The sequence below is a fragment of the Panthera leo genome, chromosome C1, assembly GCF_018350215.1.
Source record: "Panthera leo isolate Ple1 chromosome C1, P.leo_Ple1_pat1.1, whole genome shotgun sequence".
Lineage (NCBI taxonomy): Eukaryota > Metazoa > Chordata > Mammalia > Carnivora > Felidae > Panthera > Panthera leo.
The window spans coordinates 43821502-43847798 of record NC_056686.1 but is presented as its reverse complement, the minus strand read 5'-3'; the positions used below and the strand labels follow the sequence as shown (position 1 = coordinate 43847798).

The 26297-nt window shown below is 53.7% G+C and overlaps 1 protein-coding gene across 1 annotated transcript in view; it reads right to left on the bottom strand.

Annotated features, from left to right (window-relative positions):
- ACOT11 (acyl-CoA thioesterase 11) overlaps positions 1–25446 on the bottom strand; it is a 54622-nt gene extending 29176 nt beyond the window's left edge. The window contains exons 1-2 of the mRNA XM_042948597.1: positions 25314–25446; positions 24406–24470 (exon numbers count right to left, since the gene is read on the bottom strand). Of these exons, the coding sequence (XP_042804531.1) occupies positions 24406–24470; positions 25314–25446 (198 nt within the window). The remainder of the gene's footprint in view (positions 1–24405; positions 24471–25313) is intronic.
- Positions 25447–26297: the final 851 nt, after the last annotated feature.

The window sequence follows — 26297 nt, the reverse complement described above, 5'->3', positions numbered from 1 at the left end:
TAGAGCAGAGGAGACCCACCTATCCTGGCAGGGAAGAGCAGGCTTGTGTGACCTCTCAACCGACCCACCATGACACGAGACTGTACACAGGCCACCGGGGTCCGTCTGGCCTGAGTTCAAGTCTGATTCCACAACTAACTCATGTGACCTTGGGCAAGCTGCCCAACCTCCGTGGGCCTCAGTTTCCTCGGCTGGAAGAATGGGATTATAACATGCACTTCATTGGTACGTATGTCATTGTGGGGATGAAATGAAACGAGATTAAGTGTTTAAGGCTCGTACCACACCCCCACCCCCACCCCCAGCCCCGCCATGACCAACATTTATTGAGCACTTACTGTTAGCATTATAAAGCTGAGTTGGGGCTTTCCACAGAAATATAGCTGGGAGAGACCCAAACATAGTTCACACTGACTGTTTACATAGCACTTTCTCATCTGAGTTCACCAGAACATCAGGGCAACCCTGTGAGGGGTTGTTAGCCCCTTTGAGAGGTTTGGTGAGAATTCAAAAAGCCAGTGACAGCGGAACAGACATTCAGGCCTGTGTAGGAGACTGCAAAGCCCATGTTCCTCCCTCTCCACTTCCTGAGGGGGTGGGGACCAGAAGGCAGGCCCCAGGGGGGCAGGGAGAAGCAGCCTTTGGCCCACCCTAGGGAGCCACCGGCCAGGCCTCATGAAAGGCCTGATTGTCTGAGCCAGGCCACTCCGAGCAGCGTGAGGAAGCCATCCAAACTAGACGCCCTGTCTGCACAAAGCGGGAATCCAGCCTCTCAGAGAAACAGGGTGGCCTCCTGGAGGTTTCCCACTAGCAAAGCGGCAACATTTGTCAACATCCTAAATTCCGCCTCGGGCCTATTCCCCCATCTTCCTCCCAAAAAAGGCTCTGAGGCAGCCTGCACATGCACAGCACACAGACCCCACAGGCACCCAGAGCTGAAATGCAAACAAAGCTACGGAACCAAATAAGGGAAGAGAGGATTATGTTAGGAATCCAGTTGCACAAAGATGCGGCCAGAGAGAATTGCATTTCACCTTGAGATTCCCAGCAGACATAAAAAGGCGAAAAGGGGTAGCAGTGGGTACCAAACTCATAGAGTTAAAAGCAGAGAGCTCCCATCCACGAAACCAGCTTCAGGGCCGGGAGGAGGACACCAGGGGGCTGTCCTGTCGGCTTCTGATTGTCATATAACGTGAGATCATATCTTCACTCTATAGGATAAAACAATGGTCCCCAGTGCCCTCTACAAACATCCTCATTCTGCCTCTGGCCACAGGCTGTGTTGGCACTTGACATTTTTTCACGATCATGGGGTGGGAAAGGTAGAACGTGAGACCAACATTTTGTGTTAAGCATCTCCCACACCAGTCCCTTGCTTAACATTTACTGAACACCTGCTGTGCATCATGTTCTATGCCGAGAAATTTCATATGTGTTATCTCAGTAATTTTTACATCTGCCCCGTGAGGCATTGTTGTTCTACCCATTTTACTGATGAGCAAACTCAGATACCTTGTTTCTGAGCAAGCCAAAGTCCACTTACATCTCTACAGAATTTCTACAGATTTTTCAAGGGCCTTGGAGACAGGGAAGATGGAAGAGATTCTTCCAGTCTGACACTCAGCGAGAGGAAGCAAATGACTCCAAACATGCAACTAGTCAGTGACCAAAAAGAGTAGAGGCCAGGACCCTGAGTCTCCGTCCAGAGCCCAGAGTCTGGCACAGGCTGATCAGGCACTGGGCTTCCCCCTTCTTCTGACAGCCAGCTCTTATGCTCTCCCAGTATGAAAGAGGGGGACGGGAGGGCCACCAACCTTCTAATCCTGCCCTACACCCCCACTCTGATGAGGAAGGGAGGTGGGGTATGGGGTACAATTGAAACTCTGAGCTAAGGACAAGCTTTCCTCAGGGTAGCCCCATCCTTCCAGAAGTAGAGCTTCATGGGACATGGGACAAAACTGAACATCAAGGGGACTTTTATCAGTGCCTCATCCCCAGAAGACCTTGGACAATTATTTTACCTCTCCACGTGTCAGTTTCCTCATCTGCCTAATGGGCATAATAAAAGAACCTGAAGTTATAGTGAGGATTATAAAAGACAGTGAGCCCACTAGAATGGCTATAACCAAAATCATGGACAATAACAAGTGTTGGCAAGGATGTGGAGAAAACAGAACCCCTGCCCATTGCTGGGGGGAATATAAAATGTTTGACCCACTATAGAAAATGGTTTGGCAGGTCCTCAAAAAGCTGAGCATAGAAACACCATATAACTTTGCCATTCCATTCCTAGGTATATACCCAAAGGCACTGAAAACAAGGCCTCAAACAAATACATATACACACATGTTCATAGCAGCACTATTCGTAACAGCCAAGAGGTGGAAAGCATCCAAATGTCCGTCAATGGATAAATGGATAGACAAATTGTGGTATATCCATATAACACAGCATTAGTCAGTAATGAAAAGGAATGATCGATACGTAAAACGTGGATGAATTTCAAAGCCTCATGCTAAGTGAAACAAGCCAGATGCAAAAGGTCACACAGTGAATGGTTCCATTTATATGAACTCCCCAATACAGATAAGTCCATGGAAACGGAAAGCAGATTGGTGGTCACCAGGGTCCTCCTGTCCCCAGGAGGAAAGGGAAGAAACTTCTTAAAAGTTAAGGGGCTTCACTTTGAAGTGATGGAAAGGTTGGAACTAGATAGAGGTAGTGGGTGTACTAAGTTCCACTGCACTGTACTTGAAAATGGTTGGGGCGCCTGGGTGGCTCAGTCGGTTAAGTGGCCAAATTCGGCTCAGGTCATGATCTCGCGGCCCGTGAGTTCGAGCCCCGCGTCAGGCTCTGTGCTAACAGCTCAAAACCTGGAACCTGTTTCAGATTCTGTGTCTCCCTCTCTCTGACCCTCCCCTGTTCATGCTCTGTCTCTCCCTATCTTAAAAATAAAACGTTAAAAAAAAAAAAAAGAAAATGGTTAATTACGTTATGTGTATTTCACCTTGATAAATTAATATTATTTTTTAACTCTTAAGAGTAACCATTTTAGACAAATAACAGGGAAGTCTGCTAATTTAACTTAAATTAAATATAAAATGTCAAATGCATTTTTTTAAAAAAGATATTGGAAGCAAGAGTGTTTAGCATGGTAAAAATGTTAGGTTTCATGATTAGCTGTCTAGGTCTCAGTTTGCTCATCTGTCAAGTGGGACATTTAACTAGATAGTCTCCAAGACTCTTTTTAACCATGAAGGGTTTGGCATACAGGAAGAACTCCTTACCAAGGCCCATGAGGCCCCGCAGAGGGGCTTGCCACACCTCCCACCACAGGGCCTTTGCTTATGCCAGTCCCTCTCTCTAGAGTGCTCTTCACCTCTGCAAAACCTACTCACCCCCCGTGTCCATCACCTCTTCCCCACTCTCATGATCCTGGCACCACGTACCTCCCCTCTCTAATACTCTCCACTCCAACAACATTTAGTGCACCGTGGGAGTATTTGGGTGGCCTAGACCAGAAGACACAACAGGCAGGAGCCCTGTCTTTCTCCTCCTGGAGTCCACAGGGCCCAGCACAGCACCTGGCTCACTGTGGACCAAGTGAATGAGTTTGTTCAGTGGGTCCCCAACCTCCACTAGTGTCACCCCATGTAGACACGCACCCCAGGGAGAATGCCGGCCATGAGGTCAGGTGAGGTTCCCCACTAGAGACCCCACTCCCACTCCTGCACCCTCACCCCATTCTAGAACAGAGAGCCTAAACACCACCTGCCTCCCTCCACCCCCAAGGGTAAAAATAGCCTTGTCTGAAATCTGACACCTACCCTCAGCCAGGTCATCTTGAAAACTCCCCCTGTCCTACTGAGAAGCCTGCCAGGGGCCAGATGGGGTGAGAAGGGCATTTTCTGAATGCTTTCTCATTCATACCTCATATTTGAGGCATTGTCCCTGGGAAGGTACACAGGGGACCCGAGCCTGGAGAAGTCCCAAGTCCTGTCCAAGGTCCCCCAGCTCTGAAGCACAGAGTGCTGGCCTCTAGCCTCCATCTATACCACAGCCCCTTCGTCCACTGTGAGGGTGGGAAGGGCTTTGGAGATGGATTACAAACTGCTTATTTGTGTGGACAGGGAAACAGGCATGGGCGGCTCTCTGTCCAAAGGCCTTCAGAGTCAGGCAGACCTTGGGTAAGCTATTGAGAAATTGTTTCCTCCTTGGGGGGGGGAAGAAAAAAACCAAATACCCCCACCCCATCTGCATCCAAGAGTAGCATGAGAATTAAGGGAGGTCCCCAAACCAAAGGCACCCGGCTAACTGTGAAGTGCTGTGCACATGTGAGGGGGCAGTTGGCTGTCAGCGGTCTTGGTTTCTCACTTTGGGGAAACAGAAACATGGGGAGCGGAGACAGCGTGGGACAGTGGGTTCCGGAGGTGGGCAGAATACACGTGAATCCCAGACCTGCCCTCAGAAGCACAGGGGCCCCAGGCAACTTGCTTCCCCTCCTCCCGGTTCAAGGGCAAGGCACCCCCACGCACCCCTCCCTCTCTGTAAAGGAGTACTTAGCAGCCTGTCCTGAGGTGCAAAGGAGGGAGCAGATGGCAGGTGCTTGGTAAATGGTGGTGGTTCGCTTCTTGTGAGTCGGAGGGGGGCCTGCCGGAGTGGGCCCTGCCCTCCCGGAGCCAAGGTCTAGATGGCAAGTCGCAGGGAACAAGGGGATACACTGAGGGAGCTTGCGTGGAAGCTGGAGGACGAGGCACTGGCTGCGTGTGGCCCCCCTGCACAGACCCTCACGCCCACCCCCCTGTACTGTCTGGGCCTTGCCCTGTCAGTGTGCCCCCCGACGAAGGACCCATGGCCTGGGAGCACAGTTTTTCATTTCTCTGGCCCCACCTTCCTCATTTATAAAATTGCAGAGGAGACTGAGAGCAGTCACCCTCCCACCGTCTTTTTTCAGTGCACCAATTTTTTAAAATTTCTTTCAGTGTTTATTTATTTTTTTTTTAATGTTTTTATTTATTTTTGCGACAGAGAGAGACAGAACATGAGCAGGGGAGGGCCAGAGAGAGAGGGAGACACAGAATCGGAAGCAGGCTCCAGGCTCTGAGCTGTCAGCACAGAGCCCAACGCGGGGCTCGAACCCACAGACTGTGAGATCATGACCTGAGCCGAAGTCGGACGCTCAACCGACGAGCCACCCAGGCGCCCCGTCAATGTTTATTTATTTTTGAGAGACAAAGAGACAGAGCACAAGCAGGGAGGGGCAGAGAAAGAGGGAGACACAGAATCCAAAGCAGACTCCAGGCTCTGAGCTGTCAGCACGGAGCCTGACCCGGGGCTCGAACCCACAAACCAGGAGATCACGACCTGAGCCGAAAACTAATGCTCAACTGACTGAGCCACCCAGGAGCCCCTCCCACCTTCTTTAAATATTTACCATATGCCAGGTACTGTGCTGTATGCACCATCTCATTTCATCTTCACACACAGCTCTGTTATCCACTGTTGTTCTCTCCATCTTGCAGATGGGAAAATAGAGGCTCGGTAAGGGCAGAGTTGGGGCTGGAACTCAAGTCTGTTTGACTCAAAGGCCGAGGCTGCTGGGCCACTCTCGTCTTACTGCTGCATCCCGCACGTTTGTGCCACAGTCGAGGGCCCTTCCAGGACGGACGGACACACACACACACACACACACACACACACACACGCGTGTGCGCGCGCTCTCCTCCCCTCACTGCAGGCAACAGCGATGGTAATCACTACCGGGTCCCCCTGCCCTGTCTGGGGTCAAGGCACTTGTCCCACGGATGCTCAAGGCCCAGCAGCCTGTGAGGGAGGGAGGTGGCCGCCACCGGTGAGGAACCCGCAAGCTCTCAGAGCTGAACACTGTACTCTGTGAATCCTCAGATCTCAGGACACTTGGTGTCGGCTAGACTACCTCTCTCGGGTCCAAGAGTCTCAGCTACCGCACGTCTTGGCGGGGGTCCAGCATGAGCTTGCTCACTCCCAGAGATGGGGGGCTCACTCCTTTCTGACATACACCCTTCCACTGAGGAGTAGGCCTGCCTGTTGGAGCTCTTCTGTGCCCCCCACACCACTCACTGCTGCTTCCCTGACGCTCCCCGCCTTGGGGCTGTTTGCTACCCCCTTCCGCCTACCTCCAGTAAACCCCGGAAAGAGGTAGGAGGGATCTGAACACAGGCAATCTGACCCCCAGCGCGATCGGCCCCCACTGTGTGGCCCTTCAGGGGAGACGAGTCTGATAGTAGCCAGCCAGAAACCCACATTCACGGGCAACACCCCCATGCTAGAGCCCGTGGCAGTGAGGTGGGCTCTGTGGGGACAATGAGAGAAAGCCCAGCCTCTCCCCTCATCACAGCCCTGCCTGTGCTCCCTGACAGAGAGCCAAAACTGCCACCAGACCTGCCTCTGGTCACCATGGCAACAGGCACCCAAGATCCTGCCCCTTTACCTGACCCCAAGACCCTCCAGGATGGCAAAGGGGAGAGGGAGAAAGAGCCAGAAGGGAGAAGTGGGGAGAAGGGAGATTACAGAGAGAGAAGGAGGAAAAGGTGGGAAGAGAGAGAGAGAATAGGAAACCCTGGGGTCACAGCACAGAGGCTGGGAGGGAAGAGAGCAGCAAGGAGAAGCAAGGAGACAGATACAGGCACTCAGCAGAGGGAGAAGAGGCAGGAAGGCGCCCCCTCCCAACTCCCCTGTTGCACACATTCCTCAGGCCGCAGCTGCTCTCAGCCCTGCTGGAGGGATTCTGGCCCCGGGCTGGGACTTCCCAGCCCAGGAAGCTGGCAGCCCAAGGCCCCTCTGAGGCCCCAGCTCCTTCTCCAGCCCCTGCGGGCCCCTCGTGCGAGGGATAGGGTCCTGTCCTCCCCAGCAGGTGGGGCCCCTTCTCCCACCCTCAGCAGGAGGCCCCCCGTGCTCCCCAGTTCTCCTGCCTGCCCTGGGCCCACCTTTCACACAGCACACCAACGTTTTCTTCCCTAAAGTGTTCAAGAAACCATCCCTAAGCAGAGTGGCCTGAGTGAGAGCTCTGACGTTATCCATGGACGCATTCCTTACACTGGCAAGGCGTGAACCAGGCCTCAGAACAGGCCTAACAAAGGAACACCAACCTCAAGGGGCTGCTTCTAAGGCCCCGAGTCACCAGGCCGAAGGGGTAGAGACCCAGAGCTGGGCCTGGACTCTGGCAGAGGCTGCTGTGCTGAACAGGTGCACCAATGGTTCTCTCCAGGCACTCACCACACTCCAGAACCTTCCCTCGGCCCCAAATTCTCCAGCTGCAAGATGGCCTTCTCATACCTGTCCCCACATGCCCTACACTGTCTCAGAGGAATTCGAGAAAGGTTTGTTGAGGAAACAATGAGCAGGACAGAGAGAAGGAAACAAACAGGAAGGCCAGGGGGCTAGCGGGAGGGCCGGAGCAAGGTCCAGTGGACAGAAGCTATGTTAGAACCCTGGCCCCTCCTCAGTCTCCCTGGATAACCTTAAGCCATTTACTTCGAGCCACAGGAATAGACACATTCTGTGCATTTTGCATTTGCACAGACCCAGAACATTGTAAATGCTCAATAAAAATGTAGAAATGTGTTAAATTAAACCTGGAGGTATCTCCAATGGAGTGTCACATTTGTCTGGTCCGTTCAACATTTGACCAAATGGCTGTAACGAAGACAAACCCAGTCACACATGGCCACCTAAAAGGCTGTAACATATAAACATAAAACCAAGCAGATGAAATGAACGAGATTCGTGGTATCCGCCTGCATTTAAGTTTTTCTGTCGCTCTTTAAGTTATGTGGCTGCTGGGGTGGCTCTAGCTTGATGGCCGTGTCCTCACGATTTCATCCGTCTACAACAGTGACAATTGCTGCTGAACGCCTCTGCTGTGGTGACGGTGGAGGGTGGGGATGTGTTTAGGGCAGGGGATTCTGTGACAGGAAGGAGGCAGCCTCCAGCGGGGTGAGACCCAGCCCTGGGAGGGGGAGTCCAGGGGAGGGGTGGCATGGGAGGACAACCAGGCAGGAGGGGGACAGCAAGGAGGCTGTATTGCATGTGGCCTGGTGATGGGCTTCAGGCTACAAATCTGAGGGCTGGCCAGGTCAGAAGACAGGAGGGTCTCAGTAAAATACAAAACTAAGACCAGGGACAGCTGGCTCAGCTGGTAGAGCATGTGACTCTTGATCTTGGAGTCATGAGTTTGAGCCCCACATTGGGTATAGAGATTACTTAAAAAATAAAATCTAAACACACACACACACACACACACACACACACACACAAGACCAAATAGGGTTGCACAAGGTTAGAAAGAGGCCAATTCTGGCTACGGATCAACATCAATCTTTTTTATCACTCCCATTCATCCCTTCAAGATGCTGGGAATACAACATTAAACATGTTCTCTAACGGACAGACGATAAACAAGCAAAGGAACATGATCATTTTAGAGAGTAAAAAGTGCTAAAAGAAACAATGGATGAGATGAAGACAGAAAGGGGTGGACGAGGAGATCTAATTTGAGCTAGGTACTCAAGGAGGCTTCGTGGCCCAGATCCGAATGAATGACGAGCCGGAGCGATCATGCAAGGCTCTGGAGGCACAGTGTTCCAGGCAGGGGAACAGAGGGTGCAAAGATCCCAAGGAAGAACAGGGACAAGCTTGGTTGCCAGAGGAACAGCAGGGTGGCCAGTCTCAGCGAGGCCCAGTCCTCTGGCCATTCCTATCCCGGGACCAGATACCAGTGATGCCATACTTGGATTCCCAAGGCCAGCCCATCCACCAGCTGAATACCGCCAAGTAACCTCCACCAACACCCAGCCAAGCCCTGCCCAAATTCCTGACCCACAAAATCTCAAGATGCAATAAAACGGGTCCTGTTTGAAGCCACTAGGTGTGGGGGTAGTTTGCCACACAGCCACAGTAAGTAGGACAGACATCATCCAAGGAGAGAGCAAGGACAGAGCTATTTAGAAGTCGGTGGGAGGGAGCAGCGTGCAGAGGGGACCACAGGGACCCTGGGTGAGCTGCAAAGACACCAGGAGAGGGTGGGTCTCCAGGGGGAGGGTGCCTCTTGGTGCGGGGTGCTGAGCTGTCCCAGCAGGTGAGCAGAGAAGCTATAAGGCGGCAGAGGGAGGGCGAGGACAGGAGTCACGGACTAGGGACAGGATGAGAGGTAGAGAAGTGGAAGCAGGGACCACAGAAAACTCTTGCAGAGATTTTTCTTGGACAGGGGAGCAAAGAAACCAGAAAGTAGTTGGAAGGGGAGGGACATGGGTAGAGGGGAGGGATCTTGTTTGGCTTAGAGGCTAGGAGGTACCGGAGTCTCATCTGGATGCTGATGGGACACAGCCAGGAGGAGAGGGGTTTCTCTGAGCCAATGAGCTGCTAACAGACAGGCTGTCCAAGAATTGCCCTCTCAGGAGCTTGAGGATCCCATTTTAGAAATCTATGGCTGCCATCTATTGTGTCCCTACTGTGTGCCAGACCTAGTCCTTGTGGGTCCTTGAATCCCCACTCCGCTCTGAAGCAGGAGTCCTCATTCATAGTTGAGGAAAAGGAAAAGGAATATGGAAAGATCCACCCAAGGACACATGGCCAGTAAAAGGCAGAGGGGAGAGGAACCTGGCTGGCTCTGTGGGTAGAACATGCAAGTCTCTATCTGCCCCTCCCTGCTCTCTCTCTCTCTCTCTCTCTCTCTCTCTCTCAAATAAGTAAACATTAAAAAAAAATTTTTTTAAGGCAGAGGGGAGGGGCACCTGGGTGGCTTGGTCCGTTGAGCATCTAACTCTTTTTTTTTTTTTTTTAAGTTTATTTATTTATTTTGAGAGAGAGAGAACAAGCAGGGGAAGGGCAGAGAGAGAGAGAGAGAGAGAGAGAGGGAGAGAGAGGGATAATCCCGAGTAGGCTCACGCTGCCAGCTCAGAGCCCAACTCAGGGCTCAAACTCATGAACCCTGAGATCATGACCTGAGCCGAAACCAAGAGTCAGATGATTAACCGACCGAGCAACTCTTGATTTCAGCTCAGGTCATAATCCCAGGGTCATGAGATGGAGCCCCGAATCAGACTCTGTCTGCACTGAGTGTGGAGCCTGCTTAAGATTCCCTCTCTCTCTCTCTCTCTCTCTCTCTCTCTCTCTCTGCTCCTCCCTCCCACTGGCGGGCTGTCAATAAAATAAAAAAATAGGGGCACCTGGGTGGCTCAGCCGGTTGAGCATCTGACTCTTGGTTTCAGCTTAGGTCATGATCTCACTGTTTGTGGGTTCGAGCCCCACATTGGCATTGACAGTACAGAGCCTGCTTGGGATTCTCTCTTTCGCTCTCTGCCCCTCCCCCGCTCGCTCTCTTTCTCTGTCTCAAAAAAAATAAATAAACATTTAAGACACCAAACGTTAATATCTTAAATAAACGTAATTTCATTTCATTTAAAAAACTTTTAAAGGCAGAGGGGAGAGTGGCTTGGGTTCTTGTGACTCCAGAGCCCAGCAGGGGTGCCGCAGGGGGCGTGGCCAGCCCTGGAGGCAGATTACGTCACACAGCCCATGGGACTTCCGAGACAAAGCCTGGCACCTTGGAGATATTCCATGGATTGCCTTTTGGGTGATACGGAGAAAGAGCTGAAGGTGGGGTGGTCTCTGACCAGTCCGTCTCCCTGAGCTGTAGGGACCTCAGCACCCCAACCACCATCATCACCCTCACAGTGGCCCATCCAGAGGGCGTAGCGGGCTCAGAAGTCCCTCTCAGTCTCCTGTTTGCCTTGCGGAGAATCAGTTTGCACAATGAAACACACCTTCTCTTAGTCTTAAGCAAGATGGGTGGGGATCAGGTAAACTCAGAGTCCCAGGAGGCCCTGGGGTGCGGAGTGGGGGTGCTGGGAGCAATGCTGAGCTTGCCCCTTTCCTTGGCCCAAACTCACTTAGTCTTTGGGCCCCTTCCTCTCTCCAGCCCCCTCCCCCACGTCCCCCACGACCCCCAAAGCCTCAATCTTAAAACTCGGCTCCTCTGTGTCAAGGCCAGCATGGTGCTAACCTGCCTGGCACAAAGCAGCCTCAAGTGACCGGGACCACGACTACCCCACAGTCCCAAGTTACAGACGTGGAAATGAACGCTAAGAAAGAAGTAGCCGCTAGCCTCTAGCCCAGAACCAGCCAGAGTCTTGGGACTCCAGACCACTTATCTGTCCCCACCCCCACCCACCCACAGTTCACAGCGGGTAGTATCCCCAGAGAAGGACAGGAGCTAGGTCTCTCCATACCCTCCCTAAGGGACCAAACGGAAAGGGAGACCCACCTGGTTCAGCTCAGCCCTGGAGAGTGCTGGAAGCCTGAGGCTGCTTTAGAAAGGCCTAAGGGCCGCTCCCTTCCTGACCTCTGACTACTTCCTGGGCTTGGGAATGGGCCACACCTGGCAGGGCCACACCCCGGGGGCAGATCGCAGCCTGTTCTAGAGGTCACCAAAAGGAGTGGAGAGGCCCGGGGTTCAGCGTCACCACCGCTCCCCCCACCCCCACCCCGGGCAGCGCGCAGCCCATCCGAAGGGATGGGCCTCTCGGGGCCACAGCAGAGAAGCTGCTGCGGCCAGCGCCAGCGGCTGACCCGCTGGGCTTCTGAATAGCCAGACAGGACAAGGCATGCACGGTGCTTCCCAGTCTATGAAGTGGGTGCACCCAGGAGAAGATAAGAGACTCCTTGAACTCGGGGCCAGGTCCCATGGCTCCCTGGTGTCCCAGTGATGGACAAATACAAATTGTATATATTTAGATCCCACAACGTGATGCTGCGATACACGTATACACTGTGAAACGAGGACCACAATCAAGCTAACACATGTCACCTCACAGTCACCCTTGCGGATAAGGATGCTTGAGATTTACTCTCTCAGCAGATTTCAAGTCTGTGATACATGGTTAACGGTAGTCCTGGTGCCGCTGCACGAGGTCTCCAGAACTTACTCTTCTTAGAACTAAAAGTTTGGACCTTTTGACCAACATCTCCCCTTCTCTCCCACCCTCCCCAACGATAATTTTTTGAGTACCTGCCATGTTCTAGGCCTTTATATACATTATATAATGGCTTTGTATCCATACTACCGTGTAACCCTCGCCAAAACTCTGTGAGGGACGATTATCCCTCTTGTATAAGAAAGGAAACTGAGAGGGGCGCCTGGGTGGCTCAGTCGGTTAAGCGTCCAACTTCGGCTCAGGTCATGATCACGCGGTTCGTGAGTTCAAGCCCTGCATCAGGCTCTGTGCTGACAGCTCAGAGCCTGGAGCCTGTTTCAGATTCTGTGTCTCCCTCTCTCTCTCTGACCCTCCCCCGTTCATGCTCTGTCTCTCTCTGTCTCAAAAATAAATAGACGTTAAAAAATTTTTTTAAAAAAAATTAAAAAAAAAAAAAAAAAGAAAAGAAAGGAAACTGAGACCTGGGCTGTCTGAAGGACTTGCCTAAGGGCACTTTGCCCTCGGTGTTGGAGCTGGGCTTTTGCTTTTTTTACCACCAAAGCCACCTCTCCAAAAGAGATGCTTCATGCTTAATGTCTACTGACATTAATTAATGTCTGATGTGCTGAGGGCAAATTATTATTACTGAAGGAGCCCCCAGGCAGGATATACGTATCACATGGGCAAGGGGGCCAGAGAGGGACTCCTCAAGGGCTCACTGCCAAATTCTCTCACCACTGCTAATGGAACAAGTTCTTTCCCACATCTCACGCACGGATGCCTCTGCCTGGACCGGGCTTCCTGACCTGAAAAGGCCCCAAGGCCATGCTAACCCATCACTTCCCCCAGGGAGCCTGCCCTGCCCCCCTCGGCTGGTAAAGGGCACCTCTGGGCTTCCCTCTGTCACAGCCTGGCCATGCTCTGCTGTCATCAGTGGTGTGTCCCTCCCTCTGTCTCCCCATCGGCCTGCGGGCACCTAAGGACAGGTCCAGTCTGACTCATCCCAGTGTCCCCAAAGTGCCAGGCTCTGGTCCTTCCCATCACTGCCCTGATGCCACCTCCCGCACACAAGGAGCCTGCTCCTGGAGAATGGCAGGAGCTCGCAGGTCTGCGGCCAGGGGAGCTGGCAGAGCACCCAGCCGACAGCACCATCTGTCCCTGGAGACACAGGACAGGGCAGGCACGAGGCAGAGGTGTCAGTTTCTCCGCTCGGCCAGGTCGGCCCAGGACAAGGAGAACAGCCATGGCACCCGGGCCCCTGCCCAGCTGTAACTTGGGCTCAGACAAGACTTTGAATTCTCTAACTAGCTCCGAGTGGCTCAGGGCTAGAGCCTTGGTCTTCTTATATGTCACACCAGACGAATACCACTAGCCCAGCAGAGCTACTGAGACGTTTAACTGCGTCTGACACGTGGCAGGTACCCAACAACGAGTTAGTTTTTACCACCTCATCCAGACAACTGACCCTGGCTTTGAAACACTAAGGGAACTGAAGTCCAGTAGAGATGAAAAGAGAAGGACCAACGTTTACCACGGCCGGTTGTGTGCCAGGCTCCGCACTCCTCCCAACTCTTTAATCTTGCCAACGATCTAGCAAGATCCACAGGAACAGACCTGGTTCACGGATGAGGACGTGAAGGCCTACAGGGTGAAGACAGTCAGTGTCCCTAAAGTGAGCTCTCCAGACTCGTGAGCAGCTGTCCAGACATGCTGGCGATACTTGGCCCGGCCTGGACCAGACACAGGTCCCCAGACCCTGGTGTGTGTGAGGTGGGGGCAGGTGATCAGCCCCAAATCTGCATTTGCCAGTGCGTGAAGCTGGGCTGTGATGGGGTGGGTCTGAGTGTGACAGTGAGGCCACTTTCTGGACGCACAGAGTGTCCAGATGTCGCCCTGGCCAGGAGAGGGGCTGGAAGAGGGGTGTCTCGGCCTGGCAGGTAGGGATGCCAAGTCTTGCGCCAGCCGTACGAGCCCAGGTACGGCATCTCCCTTCTCCGCGCCTTGTCTATACCAGCGTGCCGGGCCTATCGCCACCTTCCTATTGTGGGCGGTCAGGGTGTGGATGGGAAGGTGGCTAGGACCTTCATGGCGCTGGCCAGACAGAGAGGAGCCATGATGATGTGTTTCCCTAGGTCTCTGAGCTTCTCTGAGCACAGTGTGCAGGGACTACGTACCTTGGCACTAAGTCTGGGACCAGCACGTCCCCAAGGACCACACAGGCTAGCGGGCAGGACGATACGACTGCCAGCACTCCAAACCCCAAACCCTGCCTATAAGGGCCGGACCCCCAGCCTGCAGCACATCACACCCTTACCTCAGTCCCTTCCACGCTCACTCCTGCCCAAGCCACACCGGCCTCCACTCGGTAGCTCAGACGCGCCGAGCCCCCTCACACCACGGAGCCTGCAACTAACTGAATGCCGTTCCCTCTGCCCGGAATGCTCTTCCAGCTCTTCCCCTGGCCGTCTCCTCAGCTGCTAGGTTTCTGCCTCGTTGTCGCCAGCTCAGAGAGCCCTCCCCTGAACCTCTCTCATCATTCTTGCCCAGCTCCCAGTTCTCCAACAATCTGGGCTTAATCTCAGCAGTGCCACTTAAGAGCCGTGTAACGCCAGGCAGACGACTCGACACTTGCTCACTGTGTCTCCACACAGCAGCCTGGGTTCATCACAGAGTACTCAGTACCTGCCACGTGCTAATCCCTGTGGAGGCAACAACTGTAATCAACACAGTATCCTGAGGAGACGCCGTTAATTCTGGAAGCAGGCAGGATGCAGATTGGAAGGGGAAACGATGGCTGAGCTGGGTGTTGAAGGATGAAGAAGAGCCCTCCAGACTCCAACCGCTAAGGGTGTCTGTCCGTGGCTGAGACCAGGGCTCGCGTGGGGCTCCTGAACAGGCTCAGACTAAGTGTCTGAGTCTTGCCTCTTCTTCCAGGAAGTCTTCCGGGCACAACAGCGCCCTTCTGAGCTTTCATAGTCACTCATCCGTTCGGTAGCTTCTGCCCTCATACCATACGATAGGCATGTCATTTTATTCCTGCGGGTCTCCCCTCCTCACCACACAGCGGGGTCCTCCAGGCAGACAGGCCCCTGCCTTTCACTGTCAGGACCAACCTCAAGATGGTACACAAGCCCTTCACCAAAGTCCTGAACCCCAGGATGTCAAGGCTGGGAACCTCAGAGAACAACCAGAGATGGGGAGCCATGGGGTGAAGAAAGGATTCTAATCCAGGGATGGCCAAGCATCGTGCCTAAAACCTCTTCATAGCCTGAACTAGACCCTCAGTGAGGCTGGGGGGCTGGCTGGGCCGGGGAAGAGAACCTCCAGCTGTCCTCAGGTTCAAGGTGAAGCAGTGGGATCACTGCCAGGGCTTGGGAGCAGCGTGTAGGTTGGTGGACACACGAGCATGTGCACAGATACCCGTGGCTCTTTCTGATCTGCCACCACCCTATTGGCAACACTACCAGGGTGCAGGGCTCCTCAGGGGAGCTGGGATAAACAGCCCCATCACCTTCCCCAGAGTAAGTAAAGTTCCCGGGAGGTGACCTTGACCAGGCTAGAACACAGGCTGAGCAGAGGTTCCCAGTTTCCCACTAGGGCTCCAGCGGATCCCTGCCAGACCAGGAGCGCGGGACTCAGTGCCCAGTACAGTCTGACACCTCGGATGGGGAAGGAGAGGGTCTCCACTCAGAGAGGCAAGGACTGAGACAGGACAGGAGGATCTTCCCGGCACCACCAGACAGGCAAGCAGCGTTCCTCCCCCACACCCTGCTCCCAAGCTGGGCAGCAGACTCACTGCCTCATTCATTCATTCATCCACATGTTTCGAGAGCTCACTGGGTACCCAGTGGCAGGTAAGAGCCAGAACCACCTAACTCCAAAACGCCCGTGTCTGTAGTGTCACAGGATACTGACAAGGGCCCCCAAAGCCTGTGAGGCAAAGCTTACGGGTTATCTGAGGCCTCCCTTCTGTTCCCAGTCAACCTGGCTTTCTATGTCCCCAGTGGGTTTTTTGATTTGCTTGCTTTTCATTAAAAACAGCTTTGGTAACAACCCAGAAAATCATCCCAAACCGTCCTATATTTCCCAGGGAACTAAGAGAATTCAGGAAAAAACAGATCTGTGTGCAGGAGATGGTCCACAGGTGGCAATCAAGGCTTGAGTGTTCTCAGCCGGCACGAGGTCCCCCATGCCACCTCATGAGCCCAATTCCACCCCCATACTTACCTCCACTCCCCGGCTCAGGAGAGCGGGCAGGAGAGTATTGGGGGAGCAAAAGGCTGCCTGGGCTCAGACTCGGAATGTGTGGGCTGGAATCTCACTCTGGGCTTTTGCTGGGCTGAGCCTCGGGCTCCCTAAGAGCTCAGATTCTGGAGCCAGATTGCCTGAGTTCAAATCCCAGCTCTGCCACCTCCTGCCAGTGTGATCCTGAGCCTGGGCAAGTCCTCAACCCCTCTGAGCCTCAGTTTCCTCATCTGGGATATGGGGATGATACCTGTACCTACCTCGCAGAAAATGGAATGAATTAATATATACAAAGCATTTGGTATCGTGCCCAGTGTGGCCAGCACTATGTACAGATTTGCTACTACAATACTGTTATCTCTGTAAAACGGTGATGATGATACATCCCTTCTCCACTGCCTTCTCCCCAGTTATTGATGGGGATCAATGGGGGAAAAGTCATGAAGCGCCCAAGACATAGCCTCGCCTGGAAAACGCTCTCTGCCCCGTGCTCAGGAGATGGGACCTTGCTTCTCAGATCCCACCCTTGGCCTCACGGAGAAGCTGCCTGTGCCCATTCATTCGTTAGGCATTGTCCGGGACCCTGACCGTGCTCAGCCCTCCGCCGGGCACACCAAGAGCAGCCTCATGGAACTCACTGGCTGGTGGGAGAGATGGGCACTAACACAAAGGCTCCCTGTGCCCTGAGAAATCTAGGAAGGCTTTCTAGAGGAGACAGCATCTAAGCTGAGATCTGAGGGCCCAGAAGGAATTTTCCAGGGGGCAGAAAGAAGCTGGGGGCCCCCCGAGCAAAAAGCACAGTACAGACCACAGCACAGAGAGGAGAACAAACGTGGTCAACTGAGGCAGTGGCAAGCAGTTCAGTGTGGCCACCACGCTGAATGCACAGGGGTGGGGAAGGAAGGATGGGGGGGGAGAGGCAGGCAGAAGCAGATTACCAAGATCCTTTGGTAGCAGGTAAGGAATGTGAACGTTGTACTGAAGGCAGCCGGCTGAGCAGGTGGGGAATAATCACGTGTCCCTGTTAGAAGCATCCCTCCAGTGGACGGCGATTAGAGGGGCCGGCTGTGGAATCGGGGAAGCAGGGAGAAGGCGTCCTGGGTGGTGAGGGTGCCGAGGTCTGAGGTGAGCGGCCGTCATGCAGACGGAGGGAGGGGATAAGTAAGAGATGTATTCACCCCTGGCCCTTTCACAAAAGGCTTTCCTGAAAACATCCTCAGAGGACACCCACTCTATGCTCAGCACAACCCCTGCCAGTCATTTCACCAGATCAAAGGAACCCGCCAGGCGGTGATGAACACTTGGGTCTGTCCCATGCCTCAGTATCTAATCTCAGCTCCAAAGTCCTCGTTAAGACATTCCAGGGAAACGTGGTCTTGCCAGGACACCTTGCAGAACGCCTTTCCAACAGCCCACGCCTGGTCCTAAGCTTGCTCTCTGAAAGAGGTTATCATCCCTGAGAATCCGGGGCTTGGTCCTGCCACACCCTCGCCCACTCACACACCCCCTCCCCAGCCCTGTAACATCTCTCAGCGTCAAGGCCTTCGAGCCCTGAACTCCAGCGCGACGCACAGCCACGGAGCTCAGATGTGCAGCAGACACACGCACAGGACTCCGCTGGGAGAAACCCACACCCCCAGAATAGAATTCCAGACGCAGACAGCGTCCAGTGCAGACATAGCCAGCCCTCGGGGGAGCTAACGGCCCCTGGGGCTGGTTTGGGGATTGTTGCTTCTAATAAACCAGCTCAGGAGTTCTGCCATTCCTCCTTCAAAGAGAGCTAGAAAGTGGTCCGTGGAAAATGAGAGAGTAGCCATAGAACTTCTGACTTAAACTGGAAACTTCGATCTTCTCTCGGGACCACCCCCACCCCCGCAACCTCCAGCCCCCTCTCCTTTGCCTCCGATCAGCCCCCAGCCCACCGCCCTCCATACCCTTCGCAGGTGATTTCCGACATTCTGGATCATTGCGGCGAGACCCCACCAGCTGGTCACACCGTTGGTCGCACCCTCTGAGAGAGACACTGGTAACCTGAGCAACAGCCAGGCTCTGGCTCCAAATGAAGCCTGTCGGCCTCTCCTCCTGCTCCTCCTCCCGAGCTCCCGCCCCTCCTGAGCCCAGCTGTTATCACTGAGTCCTGCCCGTCCTCACACTGCCCTCTGCCCCCCTCCTCCCAGAGCACCCCCTCCCAAGGCTCCTGTGCCCGCCTGGTGGAGAGGAAGGAGACAGGCTGCCAACTGGGCCCCAGCCATGTCAGGGGGCCCTGTGCCCGCCCACTGGGCACCTAGCCGGACTTGCACTTCGCTTCCAGCCACAGCCAGACTTGGTCGCTTCCAGCCCACTTCCAGCCCCTGACATCCTTCTCAGGGGGTCTCTCGGCTCCAGGGTCCTTCCTAGGGGGCCGGAGTTCCCACCTTCCTGTCCCCAGCCAGTTAGCCTGGCCAAATGGTCACCAGGTTTCCATCTGTCCACAAGGGGTCAGGCTGGAAGGTGGCAGGAGGCCAGGGAGCTGCCAGCAGCCTCCCGGAGAGACACCAGCCCCACCTGCTAGGACTCTTCACCCTTGGGAGTGCTGCCCCCAAGTGCAGCCCAGTGCAGCTACTGGCCAGGGACAGGGCACACCCCCTCATTTCCTTACAATGAGCAATGCGACTTTTCTTAAAGTGGCATCTGCTAAATCTCACCTCATTAGCTTCACAGGCTTCAGCCCCCCTGGGCACCCGCCCCGGGGCCCTCCGTAGCCACTACCAACTTAGAGACCACCCAGATTTTTCCCTTCTCCCTCTCACTTCTGCAAGAGGCTTAACGAGGAGGCCTTGACGCTGACATTGGACTTTTCACGACGGGGCCATAAAATAAAGTCCTCGGTGGCTAAGAGAAGAAGGCACGCGAGAGCCAGGCAGAGGAGCTGGGGTGGACGGATGGATCAGGAGTAATAATGAGCACCTCACAATAACCAAGCACCGACTGTGCGCCAGGCCTGGTGCCGGTCCTCACTCCGACCCCACCGGAAGGTCCCTTGGGGAGGGTAGGTGACACGCCCCAGGTGGCACGGCTATCGAGTACAAAGCCACGTTGGAACGCAGGTCAGCCAGATCTGAGGCCTCTGCCCTTCTCTGCCTCTAGCTCATTCCCCACACACCTGATGATATCTCCACCGCCGCCCCCCCCCCCCCCGCCCGCCCCCGCCCCCAGGCCTAAGACACCTGGGTTCTGGGCCTGGTTCTCTCACTAATGTGCCGTGTGACTGTCAACAAGTTCCCTCCTGTCTCTGGGCCTCCCTGCTCTAGGAGTCAAGGGCTTTAATGTCCACCCCTGTGAGCTCAAGGCTTCCCCTGAAATAACAGACCCAGCAGTCCAGTGTCACCAAGTGAGAAATTAAAGTCACACCTTAAAAGACAGCAAGATGGTCCAAGGAGGGCACAGAGGGCTGGGGCAATCTAGGAGGCTTCCTGGAGGAGGTGGTGCTCTCTGGCCTGAAGACTGAATGGGTTTGGATAGGCTGAGAAGAGGGATGAGATAGAAGGCCTAACAGGAACAGAACAGGATGCAGTAATAGGCAGTAAGGATTCTCATCTTGCAGGAAAAAAAAAAAAAAGCTGGGAATCTGTCAAGGAGGACCTTGAATGCCAGGCAACAGGGCTGGGGCTTCAAGAAACTCTGAGAATGAAGAACATGTTCCACATGCTAAAAGCCACGTGAAGTGAACAGGATAGGAATCATGAGACCTCCCTCGACTGGTAAGGAAAACAGCCCAGAGAAGGGAAAGCTCATCTCACTGGATCCAGGCAGGCGGCCAGGGCAATTCAGGGCCCCGCTGTGCAGATGAGGGAATGGAAACCCGGAGAGGTTCTGATCCCCAGCCTGCCCCCTCCCTGGCAGTCCATAATGTCCCAGACTCACTGGACTCAGTCTGGTCCCCCCACCTTACAGAGGGATACACTGAAGCCGGGGATGAAAAGTGAGCTACCCAAAGTCTGCGAGAAGTTGTCTAGAATCACCACCCCTGACCACCCCACCCCACCCCACAGCAAGGCACAAAATACAAGAGACTTCAGTAAGACTTATGAGCGGCACTCCAGCAAGGTTGAATCAGTATACTGTCAGGAACAAGCAACAGAGAACCAGAGCTCTCTGCAGAGAAAGAGAAAGGTCTCTCTCCTCTCTGCTCTTTATTATGGAACTGACTCGTATCTCTCTGGCAGTTCTGTCGGGTCCGTTACTTCAATGAATATTTCCATAGGGATCTGCCTCCCCTTCCCAACTCACTCGGGAGCCCCCTCAGGGCTGACACCATATCTTACTCATCTCTGTGCCCTCTCACATCAGCCCCAGACCAGGGCCCTAAACATAGGAAACATGCCACGTGCCTAGATGAATCACAGTCCTGGAAAAGTGGATACAGAAGAGGTCTTAAGTGATAGTGAGGTCGGTGGTCCCCAAACTTCAGCCTGCAGCAGAATCATGTGAAGCCCTTTTTAAAATTCCAATTGCGGAGCGCCCGGGTGGCTCAGTTGGTTAAGCGTCCAACTTGGGCTCAGGTCGTGATCTCATGGTCAGTGAGTTCGAGCCCCACGTCGGGCTCTGTGCTGACAGCTCAGAGCCTGGAGCCTGCTTCGGATTCTGGGTCTCCCTCTCTCTCTGCCCCTCCCCTGCTCATTCGCTAGTGCGCACTCTCTCTCTCTCTAAAATAAATAAACATTAAAAAAAATTTTTTAGGGGCGCTTGGGTGGCTCAGTCGGTTAGGCGGCCGACTTCGGCTCAGGTCATGATCTCGCGGTCCGTGAGTTCAAGCCCCGCGTCGGGCTCTGTGCTGACAGCTCAGAGCCTGGAGCCTGTTTCAGATTCTGTGTCTCCCTCTCTCTGACCTTCCCCCGTTCATGCTCTGTCTCTCTCTGTCTCAAAAATAAATAAACGTTAAAAAAAAAAATTTTTTTTAAATAAAATTCAGATTGCTGGGCCACATCTCCTGTAAAGCTCCAGGAGAGCCCAAGAATTTGCATCTCTTTATTTTATTATTGTGCTTAATGTTTATTTTTGAGAGAGAGAGAGAGAGAACAAGCAGGGGAGGGGCAGAGAGAGGGAGACACAGAACTGGAAGAGGGTCCAGGCTCCACGCTGTCAGCACAGAGCCTGACACAGGGCTCGAACTCACGAATGGTGAGATCATGACCTGAGCCGAAGTCAGATGCTTGACCAACTGAGCCACCCAGACGCCCCGAATTTGCATTTCTAATAAGATCCCAAGTGATACTGACGCTACTGGTCCAGGGACCATACTTTGAGAGCCAGTGAGCTGGGGCAGCCCTCCCATTTTCCAGCTGGGGTGGATGAGACCCAGAGACTGTGGGACAGCTCTTGACTGTACATCCCTCTTATCATCACTGCCATCGTCATAGCTCTCCTTACACACCCTGGGCAAGCACGTCATAGAGGTTACCACCTTCAGGCCTCATCCTAGGAGGAAGGTACTATGATTATCATTCTCCTACACAGGAAAACCGGAGGCAAAGTGTCATTTGTCCCAGGGCATGCACTTGATGAGAGTTAGCCTAAGGATCTGAACTCTGATCTAAGTCTAGAGCCCACAAGTGTAACCACCACTCCACACAACTGCCTACAGCTTATGCTGACCAAGGACTTCTCTAGAGGTTCTCAAATCTTACAGGCTCATTTCTGGTGTGGAATGAGCTTGCGGCGCCCATGGCCCAAAGGCATGGTCCTTAAGTGTGCCTCTGGGGAGTCCCATGTCTTGGGAAAGCCTGCCTTTTAAGCCCCAGGAACCCTGAGTATTTTCTGCCACAAACGCTTCTTTTCCCACGTGACATCCTTCATCTGGCCCCACAGATGGGGCCTTCCTGGCTAGAAGACAAATGTCTACATTAATTCTTCAGCTGTACCACCCCACTCGGTGACAAAACACAGTGGAGTCACCTCCATTTATATGCCACAGTGTTACTGGGTTGTCACTTTCTGGCACGGGTCTGTCTCTCCCATGAGACTGGGAACTCACATGGACAGGGAGTTGATCTGAGTCACCTGAGTCCTCAGCACAGGGTCTGTCCAGAACAAGAGTTTAGTACTGATAGGAAGGAAGGAAGGAAGGAAGGAAGGAAGGAAGGAAGGAAGGAAGAAGGAAGGAAGGAAGGAAGAAGGAAGGAAGAAGGAAGGAAGGAAGGAAGGAAGGAAGGAAGGAAGGAAGGAAGGAAGGAGGAAGGAAGGAAGGAAGGAAGAAGGAAGGTAGAAGGAAGGAAGGAAGGAAGGAAGGAAGGAAGGAAGGAAGGAAGGAAGGAAGGAAAAAGGAAGGAAGGAAGGAAGGAAGGAAGGAAGGAGGAAGTCAGTCAGGAAGTGGTATAGGGTCAAAGGAGGGAATGAATGAGTGAATACATAACCAAACTCCCAGGAATTCCCTCTTCTGCCTTTCCAGATAGGACCACAGACTCTCTGGGGACCTCTGACATCATCCACTCCAACTCCCACTTTCAGAACTGCCCTAGCTGAACCCCTCCATGGGCTAGAACCTAGAGCTCTCTCCTGCTCCATACACACATCTACTACCCCAGGCTCCACTTACCTACATCCAAGATTGAAGGGCTCACTCTGGCTAAGACTGCTGAACAATCAAAGAACTCTAATAGCCACAAGGATCTTGCTAGTACCCCATGATCGTGGCTCTGGGTCACCCAGAACGCGGCTGCTCCCCTGGCCTGACAGAGGGCAGAGAGATGGGAGCACATGTCCTGTCCTCTACCGGGCCCTGGCCTCCCCATCCAGACTTATTTCTTCTAATAGTCTCAAGCCATGAAAAGAGCTCCCAACTGTCCCCTCACACACCTGGGGTTTCCTTTGTTCCCGCTGTTCCCTGATGCCCTCTGACAGCTCTACATCCCAACCCTGGCCCCCATCAAGCCTGGCTCAGATGGCACCACCTCCAGGAAGTCTTCTGAGCTCCTCCTAAGTGAAAATTCCATCCTCCTTCTCAGTACCCTCTCCACACACACAAACACACGCACACACTTCACAGCCCTTTATCTCTCTCTCATACTGCTTTTTCTCTTAAGTTGGGCTGATTTGTGCTAATTTCTCCTTCTTGACCTTGAACGGCTGACATCAGGGATGGAGGTGATTCATCAGAGTATCCTGCCCCCACCAAACACTCAGGGCCTCGAACATAGTAGATGCTCAGTATAAGTGTCCCAAGAATGAAGGAATAATTGAATGTGAAAGAACAAGGGAATGTGTGAGTGAATGAATGGGAATAAACACACGTGTACATGAATGATCAAATGAATGAATGAATAAATGGATGAAAGAATGAATGAGTGCAGGAATGTCATTCTCTCCTATTCTCCAGTCTAAAGACTCCAGTTCCTTCTGGGGGCCCCTTCGGCTTGGCATGGCAGAATAAAGGAAGTTTTGAGATAAACAGAAGGGGGACAGGAGGAAGGAACAAAGCAAGGAGGCGGTGATACAGGAAGTAGAGGTGACATCAACATTCCTCCAAGGCCAGGGCCCCTCAGAACTACAGCCCTCTGTGGAGAAACTGGGCAAAGAAAGCAGTGGGAAGCCAGTTCAACAGTGCAGAGAGAAGACACAGGTGGTAGAGATGGGCGGGGAGGGGGGCGGGGAGGGGGGTTGCCAACAAGCCATGGAGGCCAGATTAGGGATGCATGAACAGAGTACCGAACCTGTCCAGCCAATCCTAAACTCCATCCTGACCAGTGGGCTCAAACATGCCCTTCCTGCCCCACTCTCAGCACCTCCATCTGCTGGGGCCAGAACGAACTCCTGGACCCAGCTGCTGAAGGTCTGGACCCAGCCTCACACTGGACCCTTGTGCCGGAGGTTACTCACAACAAGGGCTAGGGCTCCCCCACCCACCCCAGATCTAAGTGAGTCAGCATCGGCTGCACCCTCTGGAGTGTGAGTCCACAGGCCCTTCCCAGGGCCAGCCTCCCCCATCCTGGTGAGAGGCCCGCCCAGCTCAGCTCAAATCGCAGGATGCTTCATGCCTCAGCCTGCCCAAGCAAGAAGTGTGTCAGGCACCAAAAGGCTTGTCTGGAACCCAGTCCTGGGGTAGAGGCAGATCTGCCTAGAGAGAGTGCTGGGGCTGAGGAGAAGCCAGCAGCAGGGGGATCCTAGGGAGTGCAGTCTTTCCCAGGCAGGGAGGCAGGGGAGGGGCACGGGGGGGTGGGGGGGCGGTTCTTACCCAAGTGGTGGGACCCTCTAGACCCAACTGCTTGCAGGGCGGAGGCGGGGGGAGCCTGCTGGGAACTTCGGGGGAAGCAGCTCCGCGGGGAGAGGCTCAGAACCGGGCATGCGAGGTCCCAAAGCGAGCCCGATGGGGGAGGCTAGGAGAGGCTGCGGGAGGCACAGGAAGCAGCGGGTAAAAGACGGGCGGGCGGGGGCGCCTGGGCGAGTTCCCGATGACTCTGGTCCCCTCCCCTCCCGGGTACGGGTGGGGCGGCCCCGGGCTGCAGCGGCAGCAGCGATCGCAGAGGGCCGGCAGCAGCGATCGCAGAGGGCCGGGGCACCGAGCCGGCGCCAGACACCCCGCCCCGCCAGGCGTCAGTCCCGGGGCGCCGGGCAGAAGCGGAAACGTAGGCGCCGGACCTGGCAGTGTCCACGTGGAGCAGGACAGGCGCCAGGGAGCAAAAGCCGCTGCCTGTTCTTGCTAAGTCAGCCCCTCAGAGTCCAGAAACGTAATACCTGCTATTCGGTCACACCTTTACTGAGCACCTACTATGTGCCAAACACTAGGCTGGGTGCTGGGACCCAGCTTCTCTGAGCCAGACACACTGTTTTGCCCTAATGAGTATTGATAGAAAAAAATCTAAATGGACAGTTCAGAAAAGAACAAAGAAAATGAATGCCATCCAGAATCGCTCTGCTCAGAGAGAACCACTGTTAGTATTTTAAGGCATGTGCTTCCAACCAGACTAGAGCTGAAGAGCTGAAAAATGTGGACCTGCCAACCGGGGAGGTGGAGACCCCCCTCCCCCTCTCCGAGTGCATCTGCATATGTTATGTTATAGAGTGTAATATGATGTGACATGAAATATATGATATGGTCATGGGCATAAGTTGCTGCCTGGAAAAGTCTCCATCGGTATTCACGTTTGCGATACATGCTCATCAGCACCTGACAGAGGATGGTGGTGCTTCCTGAAAGACACCAGACCTTGGGAGGAGGAGTCTGGCAGTGGAAGTGCCTTCCACACCAGGATGGGAGGGGTGGAGAGTCAATCATGGCGGACACCTCACAGAGGCTGGTACTTGAACTCCTCCTGTCCCTGCCCCTCCCTGGAGAAAAGAACAGTGTGCAACAAAGAGAGCTATCATCCTGCCACCCCTGGGGCCCACGCAACTCTCCTGTGGGGACCTCTGACCATGACACAAGATGGGGCATTTTCTCAATTACTTTGCTTTGGCCACGTTCTCAGAGCACCCTAAGGGTGCAAGAGTCGCATGGCTGGATTGCTGGGCAACCCACGCATGGGGCTTGGCACGTGCGACATGGTCACACGGACAAGTGACATGCGCCTATCTCTGGCTCCGCTAGCAACATTAATGCAGGAGACTCAGCTCGACTGGTGTCAGCAACAGCAAATAACATCTGAGATCGCTTTTTGAGTGCACTGAGACACATGTGGGGACACCCAGAAACATAAAGGACAGGGGACTTTACAGGGAAGGAGAATTCCCACACTGGCAGGATGGATCTGGGCTGGCATAAACCATGGTTTGATTTTAATGTGACACTCTTTATAATCAAATGGTGAATGCCATAGACATTCAGGTTATCTTAAAAAAAAAAAAGTGACCAGGGGCACCTGGGTGGCTCAGTCGGTTGAGCGTCCGACTTCGGCTCAGGTCATGATCTCATGGTTTGTGGGTTCAAGCCCTGCATCAGGCTCTGTGCTGATAGCTCAGAGCCTGGATCCTGCTTCAGATTCTGTCTCTGTCTCTCTCTGCCCCTCCCCTGCTTAAGCACTGTCTCTCTCTCTCTCTCAAATATAAATAAACATTTTTAAAATTTTTTAAATAAATAAAAATAATAAAAATTTTAAAGTGACCATATTGGACATATTGTTTTGTAAT